A 16,733-nucleotide genomic window follows, 5' to 3' on the forward strand; every position below is an offset into this window, starting at 1 on the left:
AGACGACTTCGAGGCACAAAGCCTCAGACGACTTCGAGGCACAAAGCCTCAGACGACTTCGAGGCACAAAGCCTCAGACGACTTCGAGGCACAAAGCCTCAGACGACTTCGAGGCACAAAGCCTCAGACGACTTCGAGGCACAAAGCCTCAGACGACTTCGAGGCACAAAGCCTCAGTCGACGTCGAGGCACGAAGCCTCAGTCGACGTCGAGGCACGAAGCCTCAGTCGACGTCGAGGCAGGAAGCCTCAGTCGACGTCGAGGCAGGAAGCCTCAGTCGACGTCGAGGCAGGAAGCCTCAGTCGACGTCGAGGCACAAAGCTTCTTCAGACGACGTCGAGGCACAAAGCCTCAGCCGACGTCGAGGCACAAAGCCTCCGTCGACGTCCAGGCACAAAGCCTCCGTCGACGTCCAGGCACAAAGCCTCCGTCGACGTCAAGGCACAAGTCTCAGGCGACATCGAGGCGCACAAGCCTCAGACGCCGAGGCACAAAGCCTCAGACGACTTCGAGGCACAAGTCTCAGGCGACATCGAGGCGCACAAGCCTCAGACGACGTCGAGGCAGGAAGCCTCAGTCGACGTCGAGGCAGGAAGCCTCAGTCGACGTCGAGGCACAAAGCTTCTTCAGACGACGTCGAGGCACAAAGCCTCAGCCAACGTCGAGGCACAAAGCCTCCGTCGACGTCGCGGCACAAAGCCTCCGTCGACGTCGCGGCACAAAGCCTCCGTCGACGTCCAGGCACAAAGCCTCCGTCGACGTCCAGGCACAAAGCCTCCGTCGACGTCCAGGCACAAAGCCTCCGTCGACGTCCAAGCACAAAGCCTCCGTCGACGTCCAGGCACAAAGCCTCCGTCGACGTCCAGGCACAAAGCCTCCGTCGACGTCCAGGCACAAAGCCTCCGTCGACGTCCAGGCACAAAGCCTCCGTCGACGTCCAGGCACAAAGCCTCCGTTGACGTCCAGGCACAAAGCCCCCGTCGACGTCCAGGCACAAAGCCTCCGTCGACGTCCAGGCACAAAGCCTCCGTCGAGGCATAAAACCTCAGTCGACGTCGAGGCACATAGCCTCAGTCGACGTCGAGGCACAAAGCCTCCGTCGACGTACGCAGCCTCCGTCGACGTCGAGGCACGAAGCCCCAGTCGACGTCGAGGCACACCGAAGTCGAGGTTCAGAAGTCGGCACCGTACCAATGAAACTGGTAAGAAAGGTGCAGCAGTACGCTCCATAGGGGCAACCTGGTGAAGAGTATTCCCATGAAAGGAGGCACGCATCGGAGGTCTCGTAGAGGCGGGCACGATCGCACTCGATGCCTGGAATGCCTGAGACTCAGCCGGTGGCGTTACCAAGGTAACGCACCTAGAAGAAAGAAAGAAAGAAAAACTTACCGGGGATCGAAGCTGCACAGTCCGATTCCAACGAAGGAAGAGGGTCCTGGCCATTCTGCTCACACGAGGTGAGCCCAGAGAGAGGCCAGGGAAGAAGAAAATACAGCTGCAGCCAAATGAGGCCTAGCCGCATGGCTGAGGCCCAAGAAGGGCCTGCCGGTGGAAAAACACAATAAAAAGTCCTTTTTTTTTTTTTTTTTTTTTTGAAACAAAGAAAATACACGATCAATTAACAAACGCACAGCGACTCCCTAACAAAATAAAGAAGCCGCGGTGCCAGAAAGGCACTTAGAAGAACGCAGAGAAGAGAGACAAGGTCTTTCTGGCTCAGCGGAAAACTAAGAACTGAGGACCATGTGGAGGGTATACGCCCTCTAGTGGATCAGGAAGGCACACACATGCGTGGTGCAGCACTAGCAAACTTGAAATCTTCAATCAAGTTTGCTTGAAAAGCTGTCCGCGTCGGGGCTCCGTGGATGACGTCACCCACATGTGAGAATATGCTGCCTGCTTGTCCTGGGATAAAATGTTTGCTTATTTTAATTTCTTAAACCTACGGAGTGGTTTAACTGTCTATTCATTACATACAGCAAATGAAACAAACCAGCAGTCAATGGTACTATATTTTTCTCCATAGTACTCAGAGGTGTAAGCACAGAGACCAAACTCAGGATCAAGCCCAGTATAGTGCTTCTCTGCCAATTCTCGCAATCATTGCATTTTTGAAACACCACAATCAAAAATCTTATAAGCATATATCATTTTTTTAAAAAGCAGAACTTCTCATATTCTTCGGTGATGCGTTCTGACCCATTTCACCAGAGGCTGCGTCAGAAAATCCAAATCCAATATCTTCTTGAGAATTGTGGTCTTTCCAACTGTATAAGGTATTTTCTCATACAGCTGGAAGAGACCACAATCCTCGAGAAGTATATTGGACTTGAGTTTTCTGAAGCAGCCTCTGGCAAAATGGGTCAGAACCCAACACCGAAGAACATGAGATGTGCTGCTTTTTAAAAAATGATACGTATATGCTTATAAGATTTTTGATTGGGATGTTTTTCAAAAGTGCAATGATTGCGAGAATTGGCAAAGAAGCGCTATACTGTGCTTGATTCTGCATTTGGTCTCTTTGCTTACACCTCTGAGCAATACGAAGAAACAGTAACACTACAGTACCACTTACTTGTTTGTCGTTTGCTGTGAGCACATTCCTTTATCCAGAAGTACAATGTGAGTTTGTTCCCGCCCATTTGATTTGGGTTTTCATTATATAATCAAAATGAATTGCAGAACTTAAATACATGAATATTTAAAATGTAAAGTACTCAGACCCTCAAACCAAACCATTCATTGTGTGCTTACTCTACTGTGGTTGCCATTGGAACCATCATTGCATTTACATGTCCCTTCCACCCTGATATGTGAAAGTAGGAAAAGACATAAAACAAAAAGACCAAATTCAAGTTCAATAAGATTGAATCTGAACTTATTTTTGAGATTCTGGGCGGAGAAATTATGTGTTCTTATGGCAGCCGCAGCCAAAGACTTGCTAGTTCTCAATAAGTACAATAAAGTGCCATATCAATGATGCTATCAGAGATGGCCCCCTGACTCTAATTTCACACTCTTCATCAGGAGGGGACACTAAAGAATATTAAAACAAATATCTTCATAAATAACTTAATAAACTTTACTGAACAGTTTTCAATCAACTCCTATAATTTCCTTCACTAACTGTTCTCATATTAATTTTTACCTTCTCACGGCAAACACACCAAATAGACTAGCGAATACAAAGCTAAATGAGAGCCTTCCCCTCCCTCCTCTATTTAAAAAGGAAATGATGTCAACCCACTCTGTAAATCCTTGAGGTTAATGGTATTGACTTCCCCCTAAGTGGAGGGAGAGTTTCATCTAATCACTAATACCACATGTGACTCATCTGGGGGTAATATATTGTGTTAAGTGTCCATGTGGGAAATACTATATAGGCTACACTATCAGGAAAGTAAAGATACGTATGGCTGAACACCTCAGTAATATTCGAAGAGGACGCCTGTCGGCACCTTTAGAGTCTCATTAGCTAGGTTGTGAACATACTATTCAGGATTTTAAGTATACCGTGCTTGTTCATGTCTCACAATTCTCAGGAGACTTGTCTAAGTTTCGTCTGATTAAGGAACATAGATTTATCTATAATTGGCATACATTGGCCCCAACAAGATTAAATGCTGAAATCGACTGGTTTCAGCTGAATTAGAAAGAACAGGGCAGATTTACTTGTCAGAGTGGTTTTTAAATAATAGGAGAAAGAGAACGTTCTCATTTAGCTTTGTATTCACCAGTCCGTCTGGTGTGAGTTTGCTGTGAGAAGATAAAAATTAATATGAGAACAGTTAGTGAAGGGAATTATAGGAGTTGATTGAAGACTGTTCAGTAAGGTTTACTAAGTTGGTTATTTATGAAGATATTTATTTTAATATTCTTTAGTGTCCCCTCCTGATGAAGAGTGCAAAACTCGAGTCAGGGGGCCATCTCCAATAGCGGTGTTGATATGGCACTTTATTGCACTTATTGAGCATTAACAAGTCTTTGGATGTGGCTGCTGTAAGAACACATCATTTCTCTACCCAGGACCTCAAAGATTTAAGTTTAGATTCAATCTTATTGAACTTGGTCTTTGTCGTATGTGTTTTCCTACTATCACATATCAGGGCGGCAAGGGATGTATAAATACAATGATGGTCCCAATGGCAACCACAGTTCAGTAAGCATATTGGATGGTTTGTTTTGAAGGTCTGAGCACTTGTGACCCTGGGCAAGTCACTTAATCCCCTCATACACTAGATGAGAGTTTGAGCCCACCGGGACAGATAGGGAAATATGATAAAGTACCTGAATGTAAACCATTTATGATATAATTGGTATATAAATAAATAAATAAAAATTTAAGTTCTGCGATTCATTTTGAGTATATTTAATTTGTATCGCAGAGTTTAGTTATTTACTCCCTAGTTTTTTGTTTGTTTAGGTATTCATTATATACAACATACTTGTACCTGGAAGTCACCTGATAATGACATATGTACTTACAAGGAGAGTGCATATAGTGTCGGCAAGAGGCGAGTGAAGCTTGAGGAGGACCTTGAGGCTGTGGCTGTGCTACCAAACTTGATCCATACCCATCTATTGTTATTGGCTGGGTAGATACAGCTCCAGATTGGTGTCCATAAATTGCAGATCGGGATGAAGAACCAGGACAGCAGGGATCAAATGCAGATGCTCCATGGAAAGTCCCATTTGCATGGCTTCTTATACCACTGTTACTTAAGTCAACTGGCAGTGCCTGCTACAATATGGAAAAACAGACACATGATACCCTCAACAGGGGTCTTTTTTCAAACAAAAGATACAAAAATATATCAGCTATAAAGCACAATAATTTAAACAAAAATAAAATTAGGATGTGAACAGCTGAAAAAACAGAATAAATGTAGACATTCTTTGTAAAAGCAAATCTGAATCAAATTACACAAAACATGAACACAATTTCTATCCAACACAATCACTTATACAAAGGCAAACTGGGAATTCACCTCCTTATATTCTATAATAAGAAAGCTGCTCTTAGAAGGAAAAAAAGAAGAAGCTGCACTATCCCCCCCTACTTTGCATATCTGATTTGATTAGCTGGTTACTAATTCAGCTTCTTTCCATTTTAACCACAACCACCAAATTTTGTTCTAAAGTATTAGTACAAGAATGTAAGAGCAACAAAACCAAGAAACAAGCATGCTTTTCTATTTTTAGGGTTCTCTCCCTCTTTATACTAATCCTACAAAAAAAAGCACGTTGGTTTCCTTCTGTTGCCAACTACATTCTTACACTACCTCTAACATCAAGGCTTGCAGATCATGAACTTTGTTGCTTAGACTGCGGGCGTTTGTGGTCATTGCTTTCCAGCTACTATTCCAGCTATTAATCCTAATTTTTGTATAGTTTTTAATTTCAGCTCGTTTCCTGTTGCATCGCTAGTAAGTCATTGTTTTCTTTATCATCATCTAATCTTGTCTTTTGCTGCAGGTGGCCATCGGCAGTAACCTCCATACATACGCCACCCCAACCTTCTAGTTTAAATGCCTAGAAACATACTGCATGACTTTCTCAGCCAGGATTATTTTTCCTGCCATGGTAAGGTTCAGCCCATCATTACAATACAGTCTCTTGTTTTCCATGTATTGCCCCATCCTCCTATGTACCTAAAGCTTTCTTGATGACACCAAGCTTTGAGCCACTTGAAGTTCTCAGTATTTTGTACTCTTTCCTCTCCCTTTCCATAACTAAGCAGTACTTCTGAAAGCTACAGTCTTCACAAAAGGTTTTATCCACTCCCCAAGCTCCTGAAAAGCTTTCTGTGCTGCAAATCAGTTATTTTTGGCCAGGTTGTTTGTTCTGAGGTGGATAATATCAGGGTTCAAATTCTTTGCTTCTTCCCTAATTACATTCAGTATTTGCCTGGCATTTCTGGTGGCTGAGGATCCCAGAAGGCATTTCACTATTTTGAGCTCCTTGTCCTGTGTTCCAAGGTTAATCCCTCTGATGATGGAATCCCCTAGCAGCAATACTTCCCCGGTTTGAGCTGGTTCTTGTTCTTTCTCAGTTCTTTTATCTTGATCTTTTTTATACATGCTTTTGGGGTGCTTAACTTCACACGTTATCTTCACTAATTCTGGTGCAAGTAGGCTTCAGTGAGATCCAGAGAAGCAAGGAACTCTCCCAGGGCCACCGCTGCAATGACCGATCACACCAACTCCATGCAAAAGAGTGGAACCTTGAGAGCTGCATTCATATGCTGAAGATCCAGAATAAGCCTCCAATCTTCAGAGCCTTTCTTTGGCCTGATAAAAGTATATAGAGTAACTGCCTGAGCCCGAGAGTTTGGGCGACACTGGCTCTATAGCTTGAATACCCAAGCAAGCATTGAACAGTGGCTTGGACCTTGAGCACCTTCTCTGGCCGCTCCATCGGAGAGTCCACAAACCAGTCTGTCAGAGGTCAGGCAAATTCCAGCTTGTAGTCTGACCAAATAATGTCCAAGACCCACTGGTAGGACAAAATGTGATCCCAAGCAGACAGAAATGTCTGCCTCTTATCTGAAGAAGGGCACTCCTCTGCCTGGAGTCCTTGCGCCTGGAGGCGGAAGACTGGGACCTCCTGTAGCCGGCATATCTGGGTTGGGAGCCCTGAGAAAATCTATGACGTGGCACATAGTCCCTGATCTCCCGTTTCAGGAAGCGCTGCACCTGTAAATGAGGGGTCAGCAAGCTGATCATCAGGATCCCCCCAGATCAGGATCAGGCAGTGCAGAAAATGCGACCGACTGAAAGGAGGACATGTCCATAGAAGCTACACCACTAGTAAGTGCATCTGAGGTGGAACGGGATTGCATAGGGGAAGATTGCTGGCTTTGAAACTCATTCCACAAATGTTTCATAAATTCAGAGAAGGCTTCTGGGGCGTCAAATCACCCTTTGATAACTTAACTTTGTGTTCCTTAGGCTGCGGATGGTCCACAGCCAGGCACACTGAATTAGTAGCTATGCCAATTCCTGAAAATAAAGAAAGCCATCCCACTGGGCTAGCCAAGTGTTTGGTCACCTGCTTCAACAGGGGAGCAGCTAAACTGGATGCTGCCGCCTCTTCCGGGTGTACCACATGGCACAAAATGCTCTGAAAGTGCTAAATTTATGCATTCCTTGTAAGAACTCGCATCAGGAGTGCCCAAGGACTCCATCCCAATAAGTTTTGAGGCAAAAATTGCAGTTTTGACGAAGCAGGGAGGTTTTGAAATAAAAAATAATAATAAGATCGCTAAAAATCAAAGATGGCCACTGCTAGGTAATTCACACCAAATTTGTGATATTTTTCACACTTACCAAATTTAAAAAAAGCAAACAACAATTTTAGGATTTTTCAGGTGGGGGAACACAAGTAGACATGCAGAAACCTTGAAAACCTCACTTTTCAGACCTCCCCCAATTCATCTCACAGGCTGTAACCTGTTTGTGGAACTGTGCTGCAGTAGCTGGATCAGAGAATCACTGCCTCATGTTGGGAATGCCTCTGTAATGCTGATCTTCAGGCTGCCAGTCAGACCCTATGCCTGACTGCACCTCCACCCCTACAGACCGACGGACATGCACTGGAACAGGCGGAAGCGAGAAGACGCAGCCGGCAACCTGAAAGACACCGTTGAGTCTCCTAAGGGTATCTAACAGCCTTAACAGTAGGTAAGCAACTTCAGGGACAGCCCTGAGCTCCAAAGAAAACTAACCAGGCTGGCTAACAGATTTCCACTGGGATTGGCCTGTCAGCTATAGACTGAAGACTATGTTCTCAGTGCAGACAAGGCTGAAGAAATGCTCCAAGCACCAGAAACCCCTAAAAAAAGGACTAAAAACACCGAATAAAATAATAAAGGAGAGCAGAACACACTCCTGCTGGCATGCATGCAGAAGGGGAAAAACTGTAGGTGGATCTAGAGAGCACAATAAAGTACAATGGACGCATAGAGAAAAAAATCCAGAGTGGATTCCTTCTGCAGATGACACACGGCAATGGGGGACAATAGCCATCAATGTCTCATCTATTGCACTTGAAACATTTTTGTTAGCTTTGAAGATCGAAATGGGGCTCTGTTGGGCAGTTTTTCTGACTCAACACATTAAGCTAAGTCTTCACTTTTGTTTTTCATTTCGCATTGGGGTTTTTAATTTTGGTACTTTAGATTTTTTTTCTATTCACGTTCTTGGTTCACTGCATGGACTATTAGAGCTGTGAATGTGTGTACCAATCCTATATTTCAAGAAATAAATTTGACAATACATGAGAGAAATTTATGATGCATGGAGCAGACTCATTATGTACCTATGTGGGGTACTACATTTGAGATATTGTTGAGGGAGAAACCACATATTATAATGCAGGTCCCCATTACTAAATTCTCTCAGCACAAATAGAAAATTATTTAATTCTTATGAACATGCACTACTTATATTTCTGTTAGTGTCAAACTTTGGATTGGTTCACAAAGAAATATATATTTTGGGTCAGTTTTTTGTGATAATGAACTAAGTTCCATGCAGCCTGTGGCTTTTAGTAACCCTCATACAACTCATCTGTACTTCTTGTAGTGTTTTCTATTTAACATTTACACAATTATCTGACTGGAGTCGCTAAATGTTGAAAGTGCCTAGTTTAAGTTTGATTGTATCTGGTACAAAACATTTAAAATTCAATTCAAACAAGTGGGATCTCTGGCTACATCCTAGATGTACCAGTTCAAAAAATTCTTTCCACTTTCAACGGTGCTCAGAATCCAAGATGGAATGTAAGAACTCAGAGTGGGGGATTAACCCCTACCAGAACTCTTGTGGTATCTATCATTGCACCATGACTGCTGTGAAAAGTTGTTTTGAATTGTTTTGAAACATTGAATAAAATAAGTGATACTTTGTAACTTGCACACTTTCAAATTGCTTATAATGTATGATGTCACAGGAAAAGAAAATTTCATTGATTTCAAACCAGGATAAATAACAATATGCAAGATTGTATGCGGGTTCTCTGAGGAAGCCAGTAAGGCGAAACGCGTCAGGACCCAGCCAAACTAACGCTAGCAGCAATCTTCAGCTAAGTTACTTAACCTTTGAATCATTCATACATTATAAGCAATTTGAAAGTGTGCAAGTTACAAAGTATCACTTATTTTATTCAATGTTTCAAAACAATTCAAAACAACTTTTCACAGCAGTCATGGTGCAATGATAGATACCACAAGAGTTCTGGTAGGGGTTAATCCCCCACTCTGAGTTCTTACATTCCATCTTGGATTCTGAGCACCGTTGAAAGTGGAAAGAATTTTTTGAACTGGTTCCTCTATCTGTTTATTTGTGATTCTGTTTTTTGGAACTAGGCTTTTTTGACCTAACCCAGTCGTTTATATTGGGATTTACATCCTAGATGTTTCATGTTTATTAAAATTTGATGCAAATGCTTATATCAATTTCAAAGCGAATTACAAATGTAATAAAAACTGGGGATATATTTCCTTAGATGCTTATTTTCTAAAAACCCCACATGTGGTCCAAAAAGTTTTATCTAGCCATCAAGTCTTTGTTAACAGTTGTTTGATTACTGCAATCTGCCCCCTCCCCAAGCCTAGTGCACTAAAAGCTGCATCCTTCATGACAAATATAACTTATAGCTGCTCTATTAATCCATCCTGCTTTATTTCTTTCTGCTCTATTCTATACTAGTCTAAGCATTTTCCTTCAAGAATACAGACAAAATCCAAGATAATTTCAAAAAGTTGAAGATAAAATGCTCTTTAAGGGCTTCTTACTAAAACAGTGCTAAACAATTTAAGTTTTAATTTCTTCTGATCCATCACAAGGGAATACCAAAACTCCTGCAGAGATCAGTAAGCAGCATGCTTACCCTGGTTCCCTAAAGATGCCCAGACAACACGAACAGATCAACTTCTATGTTATCCAACCCACAAATAAGTATCATCTATCAAAAAGAAGGGGGTATAAAGGATAATTTCTATAATATTTAACAGTTCATCTGCACAACAGTGTCTTCATTCAAATGATACTTGTTCTATTGATCACTCTCTCCTCAAAAATGGATTTCCTGTCCTATTAACCCTCTTTCTTCCTCCCCTCTTAAAGTCAATCAATTTGTACCTTTCCTTAATCTTTGTAAACCGCATAGAACTTCACGGTATTGCGGTATATAAGCTGTTATTATTATTATTATTTTAACTGCGAACTCACTTCCAAACAAGTTTATTCGGAGGTTGAAGTATCATAAATAATGCATAGTTTTCAGTAGAGAGACCTCTTATAACATGGATGTTATGGATGTTATTTCACGTCTCCATCCTGAATGCATACGATGTGATCATTTACTTCAAAACCATAAGTTTAAATGTTTATTTAGTTAATATGAAAATTTTAAAAACTAAGGGTTCAGCTCTATCATTTATTTTGGAAAATTATTTCTTTAATCTCATTATGGTATTAAAACCTAAAATCAATTCATCAATGTATATTTGAGAATATTATAGAATATATATTATAGAAATATTATAGAAATTATCCTTTATACCCCTTTCTTTTTGATAGATCCCTAAAGATGCCCAGCAGGAAGTTCTTAAGTTTGAAAAACACTTTTTTTTAAAAAATTATAAAAGTTATTTCCTTTGAATACATAGTGGTAAGTTATTTTCTCATTGAGTGTTTCTGGTTACCCTTCTAATTATTTCAAAACAATGACTACTCATGCAAAATCAAACTCATGAACATTAATTAATCCTCAATGCTTTAAATTCTGTTATCACAGTCAAGCCTCTTTTCTAAATATGCATCACATTCATAGTATCACATGCTTCTTCCACATTCTCTCAGCCTATATACAACTGAGAACTGGGAGATCAGACTCTTTAGACAAACCTTGAATTTCAAAGGGATGAGGATTGTTAAACAGGGAAGAGTGTGGTGCAGTGGGTAAAGCTGCCCTGACATCCCGGCCGTGTGCCCCCCCCCCCGAGAAGTGCCCACTCTCCCCCGCTGACAAATGACTCCCCCGCCCCCGATGCCCCCTCACCTCCAAATTGTTGCACAGAGGAACACAGACTCCCTCCTCCCATAAGTCAAAAATGGGCCTTCCCCTCTCTGGTGCATTGTGGGATGCACCAAGGAGGGGCCTAAGGCTCTGATTGGCCCAGACGCCTAAGGCACCTCCTATGGAACGTCCGGGCCAATCAGAGCTTTAGGCCCTTTCCCACTGCATCAAGACACAGGCTTTCTAGCAGTCTCTGACACTGATCTGCACCCCTGAACCAGTCACTTATTTTTGTCACCAAAAGAATCCACCGGAGGGCTCATTTCAGTGTCATTGTCGGAGATTGCTAGAAAGTTCGGTTGACAGATAATCCGTTTGATAATCCATCACTAAAATGCGTACAGGCTAAACCATCAGTAAACAGTTTTAGGGACAGTTTTAAAAGTTTTGAGAATCTGGCCCTCAGTTCCTGACACAATCTCTTTCCTCATCTAAGTAAGTCTACAAGTTAGTATGATCAATTCCCACAAAAAAATTAACCACCTTTATTAAAATGGGGATTATTTCTGTCAAGGGTATTCTCAGCAGATGTGTAAAAATATACCCGACTATGCACAATGATCACATACACATTGAAGCTGACAACTGAATTGATGATCATAATCTTTAAATTCTAACCATTTGTGTGCACTACCCTGTGTGAACTTTTCTGTCCAACAAATTCTTTGAAGAATTTGTTGGTTATATGCCATAAACCATGTGACTTTTTAAAGAATTCTGCAACAGCAATAAAGCACAGTAATTTACCGTAACAGGTGTTATCCAGGGACAGCAAGTGACGTCAACCACAGAGCCCTGATGCGGACAGCTTCACAAGCAGACTTGCTTGAAGAACTTTTGGAAAATTCACAACTACCGCACCGCACATGCACGAATGCCTTCCCGCCCGAGGTAGGGCGCGCGTCTCCTCAGTTCAGATAGCTAACTAAGAAGTGGGTGGGTTGTGAGAATATCTGCCTGCTCTTACTGGATAACACCTGTTACGGTAAGTAACTGTGCTTTATCCCAGGACAAGCAGGCAGCATATTCTCAACATATGGGTGACCTCCAAGCTAATCAGAATGGGATGGTGGCAGTGTTGGCAATTCAGGAGAATAAATTTTGTAATACTGGATGTCCAAAGTGGCCATCCCATCTGGAAAAAGAATCCAGACAATAATGAGAGGTGAAAGTATGAACCGAGGACTAAGTGGCAGCTTTGCAGATTTCCTCAATAGGAGTAGATCTAAGGATAGCTACAGATGCCACCTTGGCTCTAACTTAATGGGCTATGCCTTGACCCTCTAGATGTAGCCCAGCCTGAGCGTAGCAGAAAGAGATGCAAGCAGCCAACCAGTTGGAGATGGTTCTCTTGGAAACTGAATGTCCCAACTTGTTTGGATAAAAGGAGACAAAAAGTTGAGGAGAAGATCTCTATGGCTTAATCCTTTGCAGTAGAAAGCCAAAGCACGCTTACAGTCCAGAGTATGAAGAGCTGTTTCTCCAGGATGAGAATGAGGCTTTGGAAAAACACTGGAAGAACAATGGATTGATTGAGATAAAATTCTGAAACCATTTTAAGTAAGAGTTTAGAATGAGTACGGAGGAATACTGTGAAAAGTGAGTCCGCTACTAAAGCTTGTAGCTCCCTGACCCTGCGAGCAGACGTGAGAGCAATGAGGAAGACCACTTTCCAAGTGAGATATTTTAGATGAGCCAAAGATATTGGTTCAAATGGAGGCTTCAACTGAGCAAGAACTACATTGAGATCCCAAACCCCTGGAGGCGGTTTGACATTGAAAAGTCCTTTCATAAATCTGGAAACCACAGGATGAGCAGACAGTGATTCCCCTTCTAGTGGCTGATGAAAAGCCGCAATTGCACTGAGATGGACGCGAATGGATGTTGATTTAAGGCCTGATTGAGATAAATGAAACAGGTAATCCAGAACTGAAGACAAAGAGGTAGATTGAGGCTCCTTGTGATGAAGAGCACATCAAGCAGAAAACCTAGTCCATTTCTGGTTGTAACATTGCCTGGTGGTAGGCTTCCTGGAAGCTTCTAAAATGTCCTTGACAGATTGAGGGAACTGTAGATTAGCAATTATGTTGAAAGGTACCAAGCTATCAGGTGCAGAGAGACTGCAGGTTGGGATGAAGTAGAGAACCCCGACTCTGTGTAAGCAGAGACAGAAAAACTGGTAGAATTAGTGGCTCCCTGCTGCTGAGTTGAAGTAGAAGGGAGAACCAAGGTTGTCTGGGCCACCAAGGAGCTATGAGAATCATGGTGGCATGTTCGTGTTTGACAAGTGTTTTGAGATTGAGAGGGAATGGAGGAAACGCGTATAGGAATCTACTCGTCCATTCCAGAAGAAAAGCATCTGCAACGAGGCGATGAGGAGAGTATATCCTGGAGCAAAACTGAGGCAGTTTGTTGTTGTGGGGAGATGCAAATAGATCTGAGGAGTTCCCCACTGAGAAAAAAATGTGATGAAGAGGTGGCAAATTGAGTGTCCATTCGTGAGGCTGTAAGAGACGACTCAGTTTGTCCACTGAAAAGTTTTTCTCTCCTTGAATGTAGATGGCTTTCAGAAATATGTTGTGAGGAATTGCCCAATTCCAAACCTTCTGAGCCTTCTGGCAAAGGGGAAGAGATCCTGTTCCTCCCTGCTTATTGACATAATACATGGCAACTTGATTGTCTGTACGAATGAGGACTACTTGATAATGAAGAAGAAAGCTTTAGGAGGATAATTTCTTGGGGGAACATCTGGTAGAACCTGGATGAAGTGAAGAGCGTAACCTTCCTTGATGATTGTGAGGACCCAGAGGTTGGATGTAATTAGTTCCCATCGTTGGTAAAAATGATGGCGACGACCCCCAGTGGGAAGGGGAGAGGGCAGAGGCTGCTGTTGCTGTTTCTTAGGAGGCGGTCTTGAATAAGGTGCTTGCTTTTGAGGAAAACGCCTCTGGTAAGATGGAGGAGGCCTATAACCTGACCTGATTATGGAAGCAAATGACTTCTCACGCTCAGATAAGCGCTCTGTAGCTGCCTAATAGAGTCATAAACAACTCATTGCCCTGGCATTGGATTTTGGCCAGTCGTTCTTGTAGATTTGGGTCATTATCTACGGTGCAGAGCCAGGCCAGACGGCACAACGCCACCAAGAACGCAGTGACTCTAGAGGACAATTCAAACACATCATATGCAGCTTGAACCATATGCATGCTAAGTTTACCCAGAATGTGATGCATGTGTTGAAACTCTGGAAGTCAATGTTGAGGAAGATACTTGGAAGGAAGATACTTGGGGGGGGGGGGGGGGAATCAGGCATGGCGTTGACCAAATGCTTCAGATAAGTAAAATCAAAGTTCTAGTTCAAAATAGTTCAGAATTTGGTTCATCATCATCGAATCTGAACATAAGAATTGCCGCTGCTAGGTCAGACCATTAGTCCATCCTGCCCAGCAGTCCCCTCACGCGGCAGCCCCCAGGTCAAAGACCAGTACTCTAAATGAATCCAGCCGACGACCAAACTTGCCCTCTCAGCCAGGAGGGACGGTGGCATAAACTTTGGCAGGATTGGTTCTTTTTAAAGAAGACTCCACGAGAAGAGATTGATGGGATAATTGACTTCTCAAATCCCTTAACAATGGACCATTTTATATCGAGATTCCATCTTTGCTGGCACAGCGGGAACGAAATATGGTGTATCAAGATTTCTTTTGAACATCTGAGAAAAAATGTCATTCATGGGTAATTTGAGAGAATCCCTAGGAGGATGAGACATACTCCTTAGAGTATTCTGAGTCAGATTCCAAAATGATGTTAAGATCCTTACTGAGGCTGTCTGATGCCTATCCGGAGATGCCATCATTCCTGGCATAAGAATTTTTCCTGTTTACCGTATGGTAAAAATAAAATCCAAAGTCCGGGTATTCCCGGACAAAACTGCTTTGCAAATACTGTAACCACCCCTACTCACTCAGCAGGAAACATTTTAGACTTAATCTTCACCCTTAGAGACCCGACTGCAGAGCCTCAACAAACAATCTACACCACTACACCTGTCCAATGGTCAGACCACCACCTCATTGAATTCCAACTCCCACTCGAAACTACCCCGGCTCCGCGGAAAGACCCTATCTAACCCACCCAATGCGAACTCCCTAATTCAGTCAACCCTTCAGTCATGGCCGCAGGCATTCACAATCTTAACAAAACCTGCATCCAACATCCCCATTCCATCGACCTAGCAGCCTCCACCTGGCACTCCAACATCCAATCCCTCTATAACAGCCTCGCTCAGACAAAAACAACACGAATAACCATTAACAAAACACCTGCTCCCTGGTACACAAGCGACTTCCAAACCATAAAAAGATCAGTGAGGAAAGCAGAAAGAAACTGGATCAAACACGCAAACTCAGAAACCAAAGCTCACATCTGTCACCTACAAAGCTGCCATCCTAGAAGCGAAGGAAGCCTACTACTCTCACATCCTACAGATAGCCCTAACTAGATCCAAACAACTGTTCACACTCACAAACCAACTCTTCACCAACACCCAAGGAAAAAGCCACAACAACCCAACAGAACTTGATAGTGAAACTCTCTTGGACTTCTTCCAATCCAAGGTACAAACCATCCGCAATAATCTTGACACCACCACCAGCCTAACCCAAGTACCCCCATCCTCTACCACTCTCCCCCAACTTCATATGGCCACCCATGCTGAGGTTCTCGAAACCCTGAGAGAACTCAAGCCCTCCAGCACCATCCTCAACCCCTGCCCATCCAATCTGCTACTGTCCACAGAATACGCCATGGCAGAATCTATCCTCCCCATCATTAACTCCTCCCTCTCCACAGGGACAGTACCTCTCAGCTGGAAGTCGGCTATCATCAAACCCACTTTCAAAAAACCCACTCTCGACCCTAACGAACCCGGTAACTACCGCCCAGTCTCCAACCACCCATTTGTCTCCAAACTCCTAGAGCGAATAGTACTCCGCCGATTACACCCTTTCATTGAAGAACAAGCTGCCCTGTCCCCTGCACAATCTGGCTTCTGAAGAGGCCACAGCACAGTCAGTACTCCTGGATATCATTGATGACAGCTGGTCGATACTTGACAAAGGCAGCGACGTCCTACTTGACCTCAGCGCTGCCTTTGACACTGTCGACCACCACCTCCTCTTATCCAGACTCTATGACCTTGGAATCAAGGACTTGCCCTCCAGTGGTTCACCTCCTTCTTTCACCAAAGAACCCAAACAGTCCTCCTAGGGACGCACATATCTAACCCCAAGCCTATCAAATACGGCGTTCCCCAAAGCGCCCTTCTATCCCCCTTCCTATTTAACCTCTACATCAGACCTGTCATTGATATAGCCCAGAAGTACAACATTAAAATCCACTCCTACACCGATGACATCCAGCTGCTCCTCCCACTAGGCAAAAACCGATCATCCCAAATCGACAACCTCCAACACTGCCTCTTTGACATGAAAACCTGGATGACAAACAACAAACTATAGCTGAACGCCTCCAAGACCGAACTTTTATGGATCAGGAAAAAAAGTACCAAATACACACGCCCTACACTATCATGGGACTCCACCTTACTAACAGCAGCAGATCAAGTATGCAGCCTAAGAGTAACATTAGAC

General features: G+C 43.2%; 1 protein-coding gene across 7 annotated transcripts in view; it reads right to left on the reverse strand.

Moving 5' to 3' along the window:
* Positions 1–16,733, reverse strand: part of RNF111 (ring finger protein 111) — a 289,510-nt gene that overhangs the window by 129,282 nt on the left and 143,495 nt on the right. For all 7 annotated transcript variants that reach the window (XM_033920213.1, XM_033920212.1, XM_033920210.1 and 4 more), the window contains one exon: positions 4,486–4,741. In XM_033920213.1, coding sequence (XP_033776104.1) covers positions 4,486–4,741 — 256 coding nt within the window. The remainder of the gene's footprint in view (positions 1–4,485; positions 4,742–16,733) is intronic.

The sequence above is a fragment of the Geotrypetes seraphini genome, chromosome 14 (assembly GCF_902459505.1).
Source record: "Geotrypetes seraphini chromosome 14, aGeoSer1.1, whole genome shotgun sequence".
In the NCBI taxonomy this organism is placed as follows: domain Eukaryota; kingdom Metazoa; phylum Chordata; class Amphibia; order Gymnophiona; family Dermophiidae; genus Geotrypetes; species Geotrypetes seraphini.